Source organism: Salvelinus fontinalis, chromosome 17 (assembly GCF_029448725.1).
Source record: "Salvelinus fontinalis isolate EN_2023a chromosome 17, ASM2944872v1, whole genome shotgun sequence".
Classification (NCBI taxonomy): Eukaryota; Metazoa; Chordata; class Actinopteri; order Salmoniformes; family Salmonidae; genus Salvelinus; species Salvelinus fontinalis.
In genome coordinates, this window is record NC_074681.1 from 4,657,853 (window position 1) to 4,677,163 (window position 19,311).

General features: G+C 43.2%; 1 protein-coding gene across 6 annotated transcripts in view; it reads right to left on the reverse strand.

Moving 5' to 3' along the window:
- LOC129813613 (myelin protein P0-like) overlaps positions 1-18,285 on the reverse strand; it is a 25,279-nt gene extending 6,994 nt beyond the window's left edge. For 3 of the 6 annotated variants that reach the window (XR_008753183.1, XR_008753182.1, XM_055865956.1), the window contains exons 1-5: positions 18,122-18,285; positions 14,641-14,807; positions 13,022-13,235; positions 12,305-12,434; positions 11,866-11,914 (exon numbers count right to left, since the gene is read on the reverse strand). Coding sequence is in view for 4 of the 6 variants with exons in the window: in XM_055865956.1 (XP_055721931.1) it covers positions 11,866-11,914; positions 12,305-12,434; positions 13,022-13,235; positions 14,641-14,807; positions 18,122-18,167 (606 nt within the window). In the remaining 2 variants the exon portion in view is untranslated. Of the gene's footprint in view, positions 267-286; positions 536-11,865; positions 11,915-12,304; positions 12,435-13,021; positions 13,236-14,640; positions 14,808-18,121 lie in introns of those variants that run through there. The other 3 variants (XM_055865954.1, XM_055865957.1, XM_055865955.1) reach the window with 3 other exon arrangements.
- Positions 18,286-19,311: the final 1,026 nt, after the last annotated feature.

The window sequence follows — 19,311 nt, forward strand, 5'->3', positions numbered from 1 at the left end:
ACCCTGTCAGGCCTCTCCCCCTTGGGGGAGTCCCCTCCCCCTGTTCCTGCTCTCCCTGGCTGTCTCAGTGCTTTGTGCTGGGCTGTGTGGGATGTGTGGGCTGTGTGTTGGGGCTCTAGCTCTCTGCTCTCCGTATCCTATTTCTTATCCTTGCGTGACTCCTGTTTCTTCTTTTCTGAGGCGGCGGCCTTCAGCTTGGACGGGTCCCCGATGGAGAGAACTGGGACCTGTGGAGAGGAGGAGGGAAGAGGGGAGGAGAGGAGTCACTTCAGCAGGAAAGGAAGAGTGTGAGAAAGGAGAGAGGGGGGAGAGGGGAGGAGAGAGAGGGGGAGAGGAGAGAAGAGAGATGTGTTAGCACGGGGTACATGGGGGAGAGATGGTCGTGTTAAAAATTAGGAAACAGATGGATTAGGATTGAAGGTAGGAGGGAGGTATTTACATCAGAGAAGAGAGGTACATTTAGGAGGAAAAGAGACAGAGAGAGGTACATTTAGGAGGTAAGGGGTAGGCAAGTGATGGGGGGAGGTCTCCAGAGCTGCAGGGGGTGACAAAACAAGCATCCTTGAGTTAGAGACAGGACTGCTACATACAGATCTAACATCTAACACAGGACTGCTACGCATCTCACATTCAGCTTGTCACTGAATCAACACTGAATCAACACTGAATCAACACTGAATCAACACAGCTCACATGCTACCCATCTCACATTCAGCTTGTCACTGAATCAAAATTGAATCAACACTGAATCAACTGAATCAAATTGACACGTGCATCAGTTCACTCACTCATTCATCCGCACTATAGAATGGACTGTGATAATGATAGAAAAATAACATATTTCTGCAAACCCTCATCTTGCTGCAGCTAAAGACATGTGAGTGGCTGGGAAGGTAAGGCCACAGGAGAGAGAGAGGCCACCCACAGGTGATTACTATTTAAAGGGGTATATTGTAAGTAAGAGGAAGCTCAAGGGGTAAGAGCATAGGGTATATCCCAAATGGCCCCCTATTCTCTATATACTGCACTGCTTTTGGCCCTATGGGCCCTGGTTTAAAATGAATACACACTAAATAGAATAGGGCTGCCATTGAGGACTCAGCCACGGTCTGTACGGAAAATACAGCGGAGGAAAGTGGCTTCTGAGTTGGTGAAAGGAAAAGGTCAGATGAATCTAATTGACTAAAAAATAAACGCAAGTAGAAATATACACTGGGCTGCTATGGACAGGGTACAGGGTAGGTACATGACTCTACAGTGGCTATGGACAGGGTACAGGGTAGGTACATGGCTCTACAGTGGCTATGGACAGGGTACAGGGTAGGTACATGACTCTACAGTGGCTATGGACAGGGTACAGGGTAGGTACATGGCTCTACAGTGTCTATGGACAGGGTACAGGGTAGGTACATGGCTCTACAGTTGCTATGTACAGGGTAGGTACATGGCTCTACAGTGTCTATGGACAGGGTACAGGGTAGGTACATGGCTCTACAGTGTCTATGGACAGGGTACAGGGTAGGTACATGGCTCTACAGTGGCTATGGACAGGGTACAGGGTAGGTACATGGCTCTACAGTGTCTATGGACAGGTTAGGTACATGGCTCTACAGTGTCTATGGACAGGGTACAGGTTAGGTACATGGCTCTACAGTGACTATGGACAGGGTACAGGGTAGGTACATGGCTCTACAGTGGCTATGGACAGGGTACAGGGTAGGTACATGGCTCTACAGTGGCTATGCACAGGGTACAGGGTAGGTACATGGCTCTACAGTGTCTATGGACAGGGTACAGGGTAGGTACATGGCTCTACAGTGGCTATGTACAGGTTAGGTACATGGCTCTACAGTGTCTATGGACAGGGTACAGGGTAGGTACATGGCTCTACAGTGTCTATGGACAGGGTACAGGGTAGGTACATGGCTCTACAGTGGCTATGGACAGGGTACAGGGTAGGTACATGGCTCTACAGTGTCTATGGACAGGGTACAGGGTAGGTAAATGACTCTACAGTGGCTATGGACAGGGTACAGGGTAGGTAAATGACTCTACAGTGGCTATGGACAGGGTACAGGGTAGGTAAATGACTCTACAGTGGCTATGGACAGGGTACAGGGTAGGTACATGACTCTACAGTGGCTATGGACAGGGTACAGGGTAGGTACATGGCTCTACAGTGTCTATGGACAGGGTACAGGTTAGGTACATGGCTCTACAGTGACTATGGACAGGGTACAGGGTAGGTACATGGCTCTACAGTGGCTATGGACAGGGTACAGGGTAGGTACATGGCTCTACAGTGTCTATGGACAGGGTACAGGGTAGGTACATGGCTCTACAGTGGCTGTGGACAGGGTACAGGGTAGGTACATGACTCTAGAGTGGCTATGGACAGGGTACAGGTTAGGTACATGGCTCTACGGTGGCTATGGACAGGGTACAGGGTAGGTACATGGCTCTACAGTGGCTATGGACAGGGTAGGTACATGGCTCTACAGTGGCTATGGACAGGGTACAGGGTAGGTACATGGCTCTACAGTGTCTATGGACAGGGTACAGGGTAGGTACATGGCTTTACAGTGGCTATGGACAGGGTAGGTACATGGCTCTACAGTGACTATGGACAGGGTACAGGGTAGGTACATGGCTCTACAGTGGCTATGGACAGGGTACAGGGTTGGTACATGGCTCTACGGTGGCTATGGACAGGGTACAGGGTAGGTACATGGCTCTACAGTGTCTATGGACAGGGTACAGGGTAGGTACATGGCTCTACAGTGTCTATGGACAGGGTACAGGGTAGGTACATGGCTCTACAGTGTCTATGGACAGGGTACAGGGTAGGTACATGGCTTTACAGTGACTATGGACAGGGTACAGGGTAGGTACATGACTCTACAGTGTCTATGGACAGGGTACAGGGTAGGTACATGGCTCTACAGTGGCTATGGACAGGGTAGGTACATGGCTCTACAGTGTCTATGGACAGGGTACAGGGTAGGTACTTGGCTCTACAGTGTCTATGGACAGGGTACAGGGTAGGTACATGGCTCTACAGTGGCTATGGACAGGGTACAGGGTAGGTACATGGCTCTACAGTGGCTATGGACAGGGTACAGGGTAGGTACATGGCTCTACAGTGGCTATGGACAGTGTACAGGGTAGGTACATGGCTCTAGTTACAGTGACTACAGACAGATTTTGCATCCTAAATGGCACCCTATTCATTATACACTATTCCCTATACCCTATTCCCTGCTACTGCACAACAAAGGCTAAATCTGACTTCAAAGTATTTTTCTGTCTAGACAGACAGCAATTTCTGACACTCTATGATATATTTTGAACAACTGGCTTGTGTCATTACAACAGATCAAAGACATTTGACCAAATTCTTAGTTAGTGAGTTTTGCATTTGCAGTATACAGTGCACTACTTTTGACCAGGGCCCGTACCTATATAGTGCACTACTTTTGACCAGGGCCCGTACCTATATAGTGCACTACTTTTGACCAGGGCCCGTACCTATATAGTGCACTACTTTTGACCAGGCCCATAGGGAACAGGGTGCCATTTTGGACGCACCCAGATAAATTAGTCAGAAGGTGACTAGGGAGGGGTGTAAGAGCTAAGTCCCTGCCTGAATACTAACACAGCTCACTGACAGACAGAGAAATTAGTTAGAAGGTGACTAGGGAAGGGTTTAGGAGCTAAGCCCCTGCCTGAATACTAACACAGCTCACTGACAGACAGAGAGACAGACAGACAGAGAGACATGTAGAGGTGGGTAGAGACAGGTAGAGACGGGTAGAGACAGGTAGAGAGACAGGTAGAGACAGGTAGAGAGGTAGAGAGACAGGTAGAGAGGTAGAGACAGGTAGAGAGGTAGAGACAGGTAGAGAGGTAGAGACAGGTAGAGAGGTAGAGACAGGTAGAGAGGAAGAGAGACAGGTAGAAAGACAGGTAGAGAGTGAGAGAGACGGGTAGGGAGGTAGAGAGACAGGTAGAAAGGAAGAGAGACAGGTAGGGAGGTAGAGAGACAGGTAGAGAGGTAGAGACAGGTAGAGAGGTAAAGGCAGGTAGAGAGGTAGAGGCAGGTAGAGAGGAAGAGAGACAGGTAGGGAGGTAGAAAGAGAGGTAGAGAGGTAGAAAGAGAGGTAGAGAGGGAGAAAGAGAGGTAGAGAGGTAGAAAGAGAGGTAGAGAGGTAGAGAGGTAGAAAGAGAGGTAGACAGGTAGAAAGAGAGATAGACAGGTAGAGATGTAGAGAGGTAGACAGGTAGAAAGAGAGGTAGAAAGAGAGGTAGAGAGGTAGGTAGAAACAGAGGTAGAGACAGGTAGAAATAGAGGTAGAGAGGTAGAAATAGAGGTAGAGACAGGTAGAGACAGGTAGAGAGGTAGAGGTAGAGAGGTAGAAATAGAAGTAGAGAGGTAGAAATAGAGGTAGAGAGGTAGAAATAGAGGTAGAGACAGGTAGAGACAGGTAGAGAGGTAGAGAGGTAGAAATAGAGGTAGAGACAGGTAGAGACAGGTAGAGAGGTAGAGACAGGTAGAGACAGGTAGAGACAGGTAGAGAGGTAGAGACAGGTAGAGACAGGTAGAGCTGTAGAAAGAGAGTTAGAGACAGGTAGAGACAGGTAGAGAGGTAGAAAGACAGATAGAGACAGGTAGAGACAGGTAGAGAGGTAGAGACAGGTAGAGAGGTAGAAAGAGACGTAGAGACAGGTAGAGACAGGTAGAGAGGTAGAGACAGGTAGAGACAGATAGAGAGGTAGAGACAGGTAGAGACAGGTAGAGACAGGTAGAGACAGGTAGAGACAGGTAGAGACAGGTAGAGACAGGTAGAGAGGTTGAGACAGGTAGAGACAGGTAGAGACAGGTAGAGACAGGTAGAGAGGTTGAGACAGGTAGAGACAGGTAGAGACAGGTAGAGACAGGTAGAGACAGGTAGAGAGTTAGAGACAGGTAGAGACAGGTAGAGAGGTTGAGACAGGTAGAGAGGTAGAGACAGGTAGAGACAGGTAGAGACAGGTAGAGACAGGTAGAGACAGGTAGAGACAGGTAGAGAGTTAGAGACAGGTAGAGACAGGTAGAGAGTTAGAGACAGGTAGAGACAGGTAGAGAGTTAGAGACAGGTAGAGACAGGTAGAGAGTTAGAGACAGGTAGAGACAGGTAGAGAGGTTGAGACAGGTAGAGACAGGTAGAGAGGTAGAGACAGGTAGAGACAGGTAGAGACAGGTAGAGACAGGTAGAGAGTTAGAGACAGGTAGAGACAGGTAGAGACAGGTAGAGACAGGTAGAGACAGGTAGAGAGTTAGAGACAGGTAGAGACAGGTAGAGAGTTAGAGACAGGTAGAGACAGGTAGAGAGTTAGAGACAGGTAGAGACAGGTAGAGAGTTAGAGACAGGTAGAGACAGGTAGAGACAGGTAGAGACAGGTAGAGAGTTAGAGACAGGTAGAGACAGGTAGAGACAGGTAGAGACAGGTAGAGAGTTAGAGACAGGTAGAGACAGGTAGAGACAGGTAGAGACAGGTAGAGACAGGTAGAGAGTTAGAGACAGGTAGAGACAGGTAGAGAGTTAGAGACAGGTAGAGACAGGTAGAGAGTTAGAGACAGGTAGAGACAGGTAGAGAGTTAGAGACAGGTAGAGAGTTAGAGACAGGTAGAGACAGGTAGAGAGTTAGAGACAGGTAGAGGGGTAGAGAGTTAGAGACAGGTAGAGAGTTAGAGACAGGTAGAGGGGTAGAGATTGATTAAAGGATGGATCAGTTAAACATAAACTGAGCCAAACGCTAACGACTAACCGTCACCTGTGGAGACAGAGACAGAGACAGAGACAGAGACAGAGACAGAAAGACAGGGGCTTCTCACGGCCATCTGGAGAGAAAAGACGAAGGATAGACAGACAGGAGAAGGAGGGAGGTGTGACTGAAAGAAAGGGGAAGACAGCGCCTGGATAAAGAGAATGTGAATGAGTCAGTGAGAGAGAGGAAGGAGTGGAGGGATGGCGGGAGAGAATGGGTGGGGATGGTGCGTTAGCAGGGATTAATATTAAATGCACTGTATTATCATTCCAGTACAGCCTGATTGTGTGATGCTGCTTCAGCCTCCAGGGCAGTCAGATACTAGCTGTTCCCCCTCCCTCCCTCCCTCCCTCAGTAATGGTGAATGAAGAAGCCACATGATTCCTGCATCCCAAATGGCACGCTATTGCCTATATAATAGTGCACTACTTTTGAATGGTACCCTATAATGGTGACTCCCTCCTAAAATAAAGGTAAAATAAAAATAACCAAAATACTCCTCATAGGGCCCTGGTCAAAAGTAGTGCACTATAGAGGGAATAGGGTGCCATTTTGGGACGCAGGTATCATTGTGCAAGCCCAGCAAACAGAAATAATGAAGATACAGTGTGGATAAACATTGTGGCGAGTCAGCGTAGCACTAAATAAGGCTGTTTTGATCAAACGGGACGTATTACGTCTGTAACTATACCCTATATATGAAAACCCTATTCGTGTCCCAAATGGCACCTTATTCCCTATACTGTATAGTGCACTCATTTTGTCTAGGGGCCCAAAGGACTCTGGTAAAAAGTAGTGCACTATGTACTGCATAGGATGACATTTGGGACGTAGATAAGGCCTGTTTTAGAGTGTAAGTAAACCCTACATATGAAAACCCTGTAAACGTGTTTAACATACTGTAGGTTTAACCTATAAACGTATTTACATACTGTAGGTTTAACCTGTAAACGTATTTACATACTGTAGGTTTAACCTGTAAACGTATTTACATACTGTAGGTTTAACCTGTAAACGTATTTACATACTGTAGGTTTAACCTGTAAACGTATTTACATACTGTAGGTTTAACCTGTAAACGTATTTACATACTGTAGGTTTAACCTGTAAACGTATTTACATACTGTAGGTTTAACCTATAAACGTATTTACATACTGTAGGTTTAACCTGTAAACGTATTTACATACTGTAGGTTTAACCTGTAAACGTATTTACATACTGTAGGTTTAACCTGTAAACGTATTTACATACTGTAGGTTTAACCTGTAAACGTATTTACATACTGTAGGTTTAACCTGTTAACGGTTAACAGGTTAAACCTACAGTATGTTTACAGGTTAACAGTTAACCTGTAAACATACTGTAGGTTTAACCTGTAAACGTGTAAACACACTGTAGGTTTAACCTGTAAACGTGTTTACATACTGTAGGTTTAACCTGTAAACGTGTTAACACACTGTAGGTTTAACCTGTTAACATACTGTAGTTTAACCTGTAAACGTGTTAACATACTGTAGGTTTAACCTGTAAACGTATTTACATACTGTAGGTTTAACCTGTAAACGTGTTAACATACTGTAGTTTAACCTGTAAACGTATTTACATACTGTAGGTTTAACCTGTAAACGTGTAAACACACTGTAGGTTTAACCTGTAAACGTGTTTACATACTGTAGGTTTAACCTGTAAACGTGTTAACATACTGTAGGTTTAACCTGTTAACACACTGTAGGTTTAACCTGTTAACATACTGTAGGTTTAACCTGTAAACGTGTTAACATACTGTAGGTTTAACCTGTAAACGTGTTAACATACTGTATGTTTAACCTGTAAACGTGTTTACATACTGTAGGTTTAACCTGTAAATGTGTTAACACACTGTAGATTTAACCTGTAAACGTGTTAACATACTGTATGTCTAACCTGTAAACGTGTTTACATACTGTAGGTTTAACCTGTAAACGTGTTAACATACTGTATGTTTAACCTGTAAACGTGTTTACATACTGTAGGTTTAACCTGTAAACCTGTTAACATACTGTAGGTTTAACCTGTAAACATACTGTAGGTTTAACCTGTAAACCTGTAAACACACTGTAGGTTTAACCTGTAAACCTGTAAACACACTGTAGGTTTAACCTGTAAACCTGTAAACATACTGTAGGTTTAACCTGTAAACGTGTTAACATACTGTATGTTTAACCTGTAAACGTGTTAACATACTGTAGTTTAACCTGTAAACGTGTTAACACACTGTAGGTTTAACCTGTAAACGTGTTAACATACTGTATGTTTAACCTGTAAACGTGTTAACATACTGTAGGTTTAACCTGTTAACATACTGTATGTTTAACCTGTAAACGTGTTAACATACTGTATGTTTAACCTGTAAACCTGTTAACATACTGTATGTTTAACCTGTAAACGTGTTAACATACTGTAGGTTTAACCTGTTAACACACTGTAGGTTTAACCTGTTAACACACTGTAGGTTTAACCTGTAAACATACTGTAGGTTTAACCTGTAAACCTGTAAACACACTGTAGGTTTAACCTGTTAACACACTGTAGGTTTAACCTGTAAACATACTGTAGGTTTAACCTGTAAACCTGTAAACACACTGTAGGTTTAACCTGTAAACACACTGTATGTTTAACCTGTAAACCTGTAAACACACTGTAGGTTTAACCTGTAAACGTATTTACACACTGTAGGTTTAACCTGTAAACCTGTAAACATAGTGTAGGTTTAACCTGTAAACCTGTTAACATACTGTAGGTTTAACCTGTAAACGTGTTAACATACTGTATGTTTAACCTGTAAACGTGTTAACATACTGTAGTTTAACCTGTAAACGTGTTAACATACTGTATGTTTAACCTGTAAACGTGTTAACACACTGTAGGTTTAACCTGTTAACATACTGTAGTTTAACCTGTAAACGTGTTAACATACTGTATGTTTAACCTGTAAACGTGTTAACATACTGTAGGTTTAACCTGTTAACACACTGTAGGTTTAACCTGTTAACACACTGTAGGTTTAACCTGTAAACATACTGTAGGTTTAACCTGTAAACCTGTAAACACACTGTAGGTTTAACCTGTTAACACACTGTAGGTTTAACCTGTCAACCTGTAAACACACTGTAGGTTTAACCTGTAAACATAGTGTAGGTTTAACCTGTAAACCTGTTTACATACTGTAGGTTTAACCTGTAAACATACTGTAGTTTAACCTGTAAACGTGTTAACATACTGTAGGTTTAACCTGTAAACCTGTTAACATACTGTATGTTTAACCTGTAAACCTGTTAACACACTGTAGGTTTAACCTGTAAACATACTGTAGGTTTAACCTGTCAACCTGTAAACACACTGTAGGTTTAACCTGTAAACACACTGTATGTTTAACCTGTAAACCTGTAAACACACTGTAGGTTTAACCTGTAAACGTATTTACACACTGTAGGTTTAACCTGTAAACCTGTAAACATACTGTAGGTTTAACCTGTAAACGTGTTTACATACTGTATGTTTAACCTGTAAACGTGTTAACATACTGTATGTTTAACCTGTAAACGTGTTAACACACTGTAGGTTTAACCTGTTAACATACTGTAGGTTTAACCTGTAAACGTGTTAACATACTGTAGGTTTAAAAGAGAAGAGCCATAGTGAGGAGAAATGAATCACACATGGGGAGACTTCAAGTTTATATTTCAGAAACCTTTGGCTTTGTGTTTTATTATTCATTTATGCAGCCAACCTCCGGGCGTTGTGTGACTGACTGCAACTCAAACTGACTGTCAGTCATGTGACAGTGTGTGCGTTCCAAGTAGCACTCAGTTCCCCATATAGTCGACTAGTTTTGACAAAAATCAATGTTTATTGTTCACATACACAGGATACAGAGGATTTAACACTATTACCAAAAGAGTCTTTTGCTTTTGACCAAGGCCCATAGAGTTCTGCAAGTAGTAGACTATATGGGTCAGTGGTCCGCAACAGGTGGCCCATGTCCAAAACTGACCAGCGAGTGATTTATTTTGATCCCCAAAATCTTTGCTTGTTTTTGGTCAAAAAAGACTGTAAAATTACCAGGAATTCAACAAAAAATGTGTCTAATGTAGAAAATAAGTATTCTCACGGATAAAAAAAAAAGAGATATGTGATCGTGTCTCAATGTAATCAAGGTATGAATTTTTATATATTTTCAAATACAATATCTTTCTGGGCTTAGTTGTGGTAAATTAACAGTGTACATATTGTTATACTTCTGTTCCGGCCCCCAGACCATCCGTTCCAACAAGAATCAGCCCGCAGCTGAATCTAGCTGCCTACCCCTGATATATAGGGAATAGGATTCCATTTAGGAGGCAGCCAGTGAGCTGTGTAAAGATGAGAATTAGAGATCACTCTGGTACTGAGGTAGACAGAAGCAAACCCCTGCCTCTAACCCCTGATACTGTACTGACCTCCAGCCGCAAGCCCCATGACCCAGTGCTACAGTTTATTCGCTAGCTGCATACTTGCTTTAATATGTATATTTCTGAACAATGCTATAAGAAAGTGACTACATGCCACACTTTCCCTTGGTAGGGTTGTATAATTCTGTAAAATTTCCCAAAATGTACAGGTTTTCCCCAAATTCCTGCTTCAGGAAATCCTGGATAGTTTTTTCAAGTTACCCGAATTTTGCAAACCTATTCCTTTGACTACTTCCATTAAGATGTCTTAGTTCATTTCATTTTTAGACGGAGCTGAACTGATCGATAGGATGGAATAATAGGTCTTTAGGTGTTTGTAGTCTAACAGCATGTCATACATCATCATCTATTTAACAAGAAATCTCTCTCCCAAAATAATACAACTTGATTCGCCCTGGAGGAACTGCTGGTAATCCCAAAAGCACACAAGAAATAATGAGTGTTTTATTAATCCAATACTAAGGTCATGTCCCAAAATGGCACCCTATTTCCTATATAGTGCACTATTCTGGTCAAAAGTAGTGCAGTGTATAAGGAACGGGGTGCCATTTTGGGACGCAGCCTAAGAGCTATCCATCCCCAAGCCCTGCACTTATCCGCAGTGTGACTCTGTGTAATTTGGGATAACTGTGAGCCAATAATGGGCCAGTGATTTACATTTGGCTCAAAGGAGGTAGAATCAGCAGGTCTCCCTCGTATTCTCCTTTCTCTCCCACTGAGAGCAAATCAGTTCCATTCACAGGGAATTGAATTACTGTACAACAGGACCTTGCTGCAGCCATTTCACAGTGCTGCTCTTCTGTGTTATTATCATTATGCCTTAAAGCTATTTACCCATTGTGTTTGTCTGGCCTTTGAGGAGGTTAAAATGAAGGGGGGGATAAGAGATGGGAGGGGTGGTACTTTAGCTTGAGTGTTTCTGGGACTGTGTGGTTCTGGGACTGTGTGTAACCATGTTGTTATAGTATGAGCTGTTATGTAGGTGCTGTACTCTGACATGACTTGTGTTGTACGGCACTTGTGTGCTGTAGTTGTGAGCTGTTGTTGTTGTGATTGAACTGCTGTTGTTGTGTAGTTGTTGTGAGTGAGGTACTGTCGATGTGTAGTTATTGTGAGTGAGGTACTGTTGATGTGTAGTTATTGTGAGTGGGGTACTGTCATTGTGTAGTTGTTGTGAGTGAGGTACTGTCATTGTGTAGTTATTGTGAGTGAGGTACTGTTGATGTGTAGTTATTGTGAGTGGGGTACTGTCATTGTGTAGTTATTGTGAGTGAGGTACTGTCATTGTGTAGTTATTGTGAGTGAGGTACTGACGATGTGTAGTTATTGTGAGTGAGGTACTGTCATTGTGTAGTTATTGTGAGTGAGGTACTGTTGATGTGTAGTTGTTGTGAGTGGGGTACTGTCGATGTGTAGTTATTGTGAGTGAAGAACTGTTGATGTGTAGTTATTGTGAGTGGGATACTGTCGTTGTGTAGTTATTGTGAGTGAGGTACTGTAGTTGTTGTGAGTCAGATGCTAACGTTGTGAAATCATTGTGAGTGAGTCGACGCTGAGAGGACTTACCTGTCTCTGCTGTGATCCCTCCTTACCCTTCCCTTTTTTTCCATGTTTGCTGGAGGAAACAAAAGAGAACCAAGTTAGGAGGATGTAGAACCTCTGCCTCCGGTGGTCAAAGGGATGTACTGCTCCTGTAACAGTAACTGCCTGCCTTATAGCTATCGCAAAGAACACAGCACTGTTTCTCCCGCTATGTTATGAGACACAGCAATATAGATAGACTGTAAAGTGTCAATAGAGGTCAGCTTCTTTCCTGTGCAGAGGGCTGGTCTAGGAGTAATGCCTCAGCCTCTGACACACATGGCTAGCTTTGACACAACCTGTCCCTAACTTTCTGCACTTCCATCCTCTCTCTCTATCTGTTCAATGAGAAAAAGACGACCCAGTGACAGCTAAGCCATACAGAAGGAGCTCAGGCCTCAGACCCAGGCACAGGGACACTGACCTGACACTGAGGTTGAAGACTCTGCGGGCCACCAGGAACCTCATGAGATAGTAGATGACAACGACGAGCACCAACAGACCCAGCACCGCACCGATGATGGACCCTGTGATCACTCCGGCCTGGATGGGAACTGAGAGAGTGAAGGGAAGGGGGGTGGAGAAAGAGAGAGAGAAAAACAAAGAAAGAAAGAAAGAAAGAGAAAAAGAAAGAAAGAAAGAAAGAGAAAAAGAAAGAAAGAAAGAAAGAGTCAAATATAGCAAGAGCAATGAGGATGAAAAGAGAGAGGGAGGGATGGAGAGAAATATGAAGAAGACAAGAAAACACTTTGACATTAAACAACATATTAGCACAAATCAGGGCTTGCTTAAGTATGCAGTCTGATTTAGAATGTGGATGATTGTGGCACTGCGCTGCTTCTGATTGTGATGACGGACCCTTTAATTCACTACAGTGGTTGATGAAATAGACCTGTCTGTATAAACCTAGATATAATTTGATCCATTTCTAGAATTGAAGTTTTCCTGACCAAGATGGCAGATGGATTTATTAGGCATGTTACTAGGATGCCAATATCTATTCTAGGAACTGTATATATGTCATTCTATAACCCGTTCCCAGATCTGTTGGTGCCTTCATGCCGTTCCTTTGTCACGACTTGTCATACCAAAGCAGGGAGTGTGACAAACAGACTGATCCTCAGGCTAGTAATTCTCTCACCTTTTTCAAAGACCAGCAGCCTGACACTGGAGGCGCGTCCCACTATGTCAGGCGGGTTCTTGGCATCACACGTGAAGGTGCCGTTGTCTCCGTAGTCCAGGTTCTTGAGTAGGATGGATCCATCCCGGCGACCGGGGTTCCCCACAAACTCCAGCCTGTCTCTGAACTGTCCCTTGTTGTCCACATAGGCAGCTCCACCAGTGTAGTGGAAGACCTGGAGCACGGAACAGGGAAGATATTCAGTTTCTTTCTTGTGTGGTTTTACATCTAGGCTAAGGTTGAATCCAAAATGGAATGCTATTCCCTATGTAGTGAACTACTTTTGTATTGGTAAAGGTTCAAATGAGGGAATACTAAGGGGCCATTTTAGACCAGCCCATACAGCAGTGTGAGATGAAATGTGTTAAAAGAAGAGACTTGTAAGTTCATTAACTGTTTTTTGGAGAGGAGTAAGAAGGAAGGAAGTGATATCATTTCAGAGGGAGGCAAGAGGTAGATGAAAGCGGAGGAGAGAAGGAGATAGATAATGAGAGTAGGAGAGAGAGACGGGGGGGGATAAAAGGGGGAGATTGGGAGCCATGGAGGGCAAGTCACAACGAGGAGAGAGACATAATAAGATGGAAACAGTCAGATAAGGTGAGAGAGACTGAAATGAAAGAGCTGGCACCAGGTGAGAGGACGGGAATGAGGAGGAGATGAGAACCGAGTGAGAGGCTGCATCCTAAATAGCACCCTATTCCCTATTTAGTATACTACTTTTGACCAGGGCTCTAGTCAGGGTGATATGGGGAGATGAGTACAATGAGAAGGAGATGAGGACTGAGTGATAGAGAAAGATAAAAAAGGATAATGGAATGATAGAGAATGGACCTGTTAGAGAAGTATAAAGGAGGATAATGGAATGATAGAGGATGGAGTGATAGAGAATAGAGTGATAGAGAATTGAGTGATAGAGAAGGATAGAGGAGGATAATGGAGTGATAGAGAATTGAGTGATAGAGAAGGATAGAGGAGGATAATGGAGTGATAGAGAATGGAGTGATAGAGAACGATAGAGGAGGATAATGGAGTGATAGAGAATGGAGTGATAGAGGATAGAGTGATAGAGAATGATAGAGGAGGATAATGGAGTGATAGAGAATGGAGTGACAGAGGATGGAGTGATAGAGAATGGAGTGTCAGAGAATGGAGTGTTAGAGAAGGATAGAGGAGGATAATGGATTGATCGAGAATGGAGTGATATAGGAGGATAATGAGGTGATAGAGAAGGATAGAGGAGGATAATGGATTGATAGAGAATGGAGTGATAGAGAATGGAGTGATAGAGAAGGATAGAGGAGGATAATGGATTGATAGAGAATGGAGTGATATAGAATGGAGTGATAGAGAAGGATATAGGAGGATAATGGAGTGATAGAGAATGGAGTGATAGAGAAGGATAGAGGAGGATAATGGATTGATAGAGAATGGAGTGATAGAGAATGGAGTAATAGAGAAGGATATAGGAGGATAATGGAGTGATAGAGAATGGAGTGATAGAGAAGGATAGAGGAGGATAATGGATTGATAGAGAATGGAGTGATAGAGAATGGAGTGATAAAGAAGAGGTGGTTATATACAGAGATGGTGTCCCTGGATCCGTCGGCCCGGTAGCTCCAGGAGAAGGTGACGTCATCGGAAGTCCAGCGCCAGGAGAAGAATGAACATGACAGACGGATGTCTGACCCCACTAGGGCGTGACGCTCCCAGCCCGTGTAGATGACGATGGCCTCCGACTGCTGGGGCACTATAGGGGTTAAAGCCGGGGTTAAATGAGGAAGATGAACACTCATGTGGTTCATAATAACCTCTTTTCACACTTCCTTTTTGACCCCATCACCATTGTAGCATTCTATCCATGTGTGTATGTTTCCACCATTGTTCATTTTTATGGCGCGTTCAATAAAAAATATAAACACGAAAGATCAGCACGGTTCAAAACTATTTTTCTGGGGATATAAAAGGACAATACTTTAAAAACAGACAAGATGATAAAGTGGACTGGGGCACGCAGGGTTTAAATAAGAAAAATCTAAGCTGCACATGCCAAAACTTTGTCCCTGGGTAACAAGACAGGGACAACGGGATAGAGTGGAGTAGAGAATGTTTTTGAGTTGCAAGGCGTTTTTTTCAAGAGGATCCTTCCAGACTATTGTCGAGTCTATCGTTCTAACCCCTTGTATTGACATCAATAAAGCAACACAACCTTCAAAACTAGTATGGTGTGGATGGACCATTTCCTTTGAAAAGACAGACAAGTAGACCTAGTGGAACAGACATGTTATTTTCAACGTTTTGCTTCGGTTTCAAAACCTTTTATATACACTTCAAAATCCATACACACACAACCCCTGTTTATCCAAGGGTACACTGTTTATCCAAGGGCACACTGTTTATCCATGGGCACACTGTTTATCCAAGGGTACACTGTTTATCCAAGGGCACACTGTTTATCCAAGGGTACACTGTTTATCCAAGGGCACACTGTTTATCCAAGGGCACACTGTTTATCCAAGGGCACACTGTTTATCCAAGGGCACACTGTTTATCCAAGGGCACACTGTTTATCCAAGGGTACACTGTTTATCCAAGGGCACACTGTTTATCCAAGGGCAAAAGGCCCTATGAACACAAGTTATGATGGCAGGCAACAAAGATTGGAGTTGATTGATATTAACTAAAAAGCGCAACAAAAACTATCCACAGAATATAAATATCCATAGCTTATTTTTCTATGTTGTGTCCTTGAAATATAAATGTAAATTCTGTATTTGCAATAAAATCTATATAAAACTAATACAGTAAATGCAATACATACCACAGTACATTTACCACCACCAATGTAATGAGATTTACAAACATTGCCATCGTCAATTATTATCCCTAGTATTTTGAGGTATTAGGAATTCCTTTTAATTCAAGATACTGACTCGCACACAAAGCATGTTATACCCTATACAACATACACTACCGTTCAAAAGTTTGGGGTCACTTAGAAATGTCCTCGTTTTTGAAAGAAAAGCATGTTTTCTGTCCATTAAAAAAACATCAAATTGATCAGAAATACAGTGTAGACATTGTTAATGTTGTAAATGACTATTGTGGCTGGAAACGGTTGATTTTTTATTTAATATCCACATAGGCGTACAGAGGCCCATTATCAGCAACCATCACTCCTGTGTTCCAATGGCACGTTGTGTTAGCTAATCCAAGTTTATCATTTTAAAAGGCTAATTGATCATTAGAAAAGAGAAGTGGGAGTACATTAGAGTGTCTAGTTTGAGAAACAGACAAGTCCTCAACTGGCAGCTTCATTAAATAGTACCCGCAAAACACCATTCTCAACGTCAACAGTGAAGAGGCGACTCCGGGATGCTGGCCTTCTAGGCAGAGTTCCTCTGTCCAGTGTCTGTGTTCTTTTTCCCATCTTAATCTTTTCTTTTTATTGGCCAGTCTGAGATATGGCTTTTTCTTTGCAGCTCTGCCTGTAAGGCCAGCGTCCCGGAGTCACCACTTCATTGTTGACATTGAGACTGGTGTTTTGCGGGTACTATTTAATGAGGCTGCCAGTTGAGGACTTGTGATGCATCTGTTTCTCAAACTAGACACTCTAATGTACTTGTCCTCTTGCTTATTTGTGCACCGGGGCCTCCCACTCCTCTTTCTATTCTTGTTAGAGCCAGTTTGGGCTGTTCTGTGAAGGGAGTAGTACACAGCGTTGTACGAGATCTTCAGTTTCTTGGCACGGAATAGCCTTAATTTCTCAGAACAAGAATAGACTGACGAGTTTCAGAAGAAAGTTCTTTGTTTCTGGACATTTTGAGCCTGTAATCGAACCCACAATTGCTGATGCTCCAGATATTCAACTAGTCTAAAGAAGGCCAGTTTTATTGCTTCTTTAATCAGAACAACAGATTTCAGCTGTGCTAACATAATTGCAAAAGGGTTTTTTAATGATCAATTTCTAATGATCAATAAACTTGGATTAGCTAACACAACGTGGCATTGGAACACAGGACTGATGATTACTGATAATGGGCCTCTGTACGCCTATGTAGATATTCCATTAAAAATCAGCCGTTTCCAGCTACAATAGTCATTTACAACATTAACAATGTCTACACTGTATATCGGATCAATTTGATGTTATTTTAATGGACAGAAAATGTGCATTTGTTTCAAAAACAAGGACATTTCTAAGTGACCACAAACTTTTGAACGGTAGTGGATATATAAAAAATGCACATAAAAAATGTTCACAGGCTGAAACTCTCAGCAGATCACAACTCCAGCGTCCTTGAATAACTGATGTCAGCCAGCAGAGAACATGTCAATGGAATAAGACTTGACGTTTTTAATAAACATTTTGACAAAGCTGTAAAAAATCAGGGGAAAGAAAAAGGATCTCTGCTCAAGTGTAAAAATGCTGTCAACACGCTGTCTCAGAGTGAGTCCCAATATTGATACCCTCACTCTGACTTTGTGAGCCTTATGGAATTCCGTCACAACAATATAACATCCGCATAACAATGTATTACAAGACCAACCAATCATCTGACAGGTTTCCTTTACTTGCCTTCCCTTTAATTAATATCTACCAATATCAGTCGCCCAGAGTCACCCAGAGTCACCCAGAGTCACCCAGAGTCACCCAGAGTCACCCAGAGTCACCCAGGTTCACCCGGAGTCACCCAGAGTCACCCAGAGTCAGCGACCGACGGGATGAATTCAATGTACAGCTGAGAATGAAATACCAAGCCTGTGTAAAGCATTGGAGATCATTCATCATATCTGTTTTTTATTCAAATTGTCTAACTGACCCTATGTGCTCTTCGACCTTTAACCCAGATGTTGATTAAGGTCTGGCAGCACTATTCACAAATCAAATTAGAAGGTTTAGTCATAGAATTAACATATTAGAAGTAACTTTTTTTAAACCATAAATCAAAGAAATTGAACCCAGTTACACTTCACATTACTGTGGCCTTATAATTGTGAAAATAATTAGGGTTAGGGCTGAGATTAAGAATATATAAAGACAAAATCAAATACAATTTTTACCTATTCCAAGCAGTATGACCGATGCCAGCGCCAAAATGGTCAGCATGGTTCCTGACTCTTTGGGTTCCTAAAGGGATGTTGCAGATGGAGGAGTCCAGCTATGGAGCGATGGAGAGTGAGGACAGAGTGATGCAGGGTGCCAGGACAGAGGACAACAACAGAACCCTACTGTCCCAGGGTTTATACCCAACCACACCCCTCTCTCTCTCCACGGCCCGGCCCATTCCTCCCTCTCTCCCTCTCTCCACCTACACCTCAAATGTATAACAATCTACACCGTCACTCTTTAACACATCATGTATTGTCCCAGAATGATGTCATTTCCTGTGTGTTATGGGACAGGACAGGGGTATTCAAATTTGAGTCTGGAGGCCCTGAGTACTTAAGGTTTTCTGTTCTACCTGATAGTTAATTGCACCCACCTGGTGTCCCAGGTCTAAATCAGTCCTTGATTAGAAGGTGGGGGGGAGCTTGTCTCTAACGAGGTCAGTGTAACCCTGTCCATCATCCCCCTGTTTTTCCACCGGGATGCGGAGAGAGGAATGGAAAACAAAGGTCCCAAGTCTTCCCTCTCTCCCTTTCTCTCTCCTCCCTCTCTCCGAATTCCTGCCTGTTTGCTGACGTCTAGCAGACAAACAATGGAGGGAGAGAGGGGCACAGGGGGAGACTGGCCTGTCTTTCAATGGAGAGAGGGACAGAGGCACAGGGGGAGACTGGCCTGTCTTTCAATGGCGCCTTCTTCCTCTCCAACCTCTCTCTCTCCTCTCTCTCTCCATCCAGACAAAGCGTTGTATTCTCCTCCTGCCTCCCTCTGCAGAGCTCCCACTCCGCTTATTCCTGTAAAACAGAGAGAGAGAGAGAGACCAGATATATATAGATGGGTTGACATGAGGACACTGGGACACACAGACATGAGAGCCAACGCAGATAGAGAGAGTGGGAAAGACGCAGAGAAAGGTTTTGTTTATAAGTACGAGAGCCATCCACTCCAGGAGGATGCACAATCCATCAACCTGTCAAATGACATAAATATAAATGAGTTTAGCCGACGGTGACATCTACGGTGGGTCGATTGAATCTATGCGGAGACTATTGTTTAACATTACACTCCTGCTATCCGCTGACCCACTATTAGGTCGCTCTCCTCTCCCTATCAGAACGTGTCACGCGGCTTCCCATTAGACCAGGGT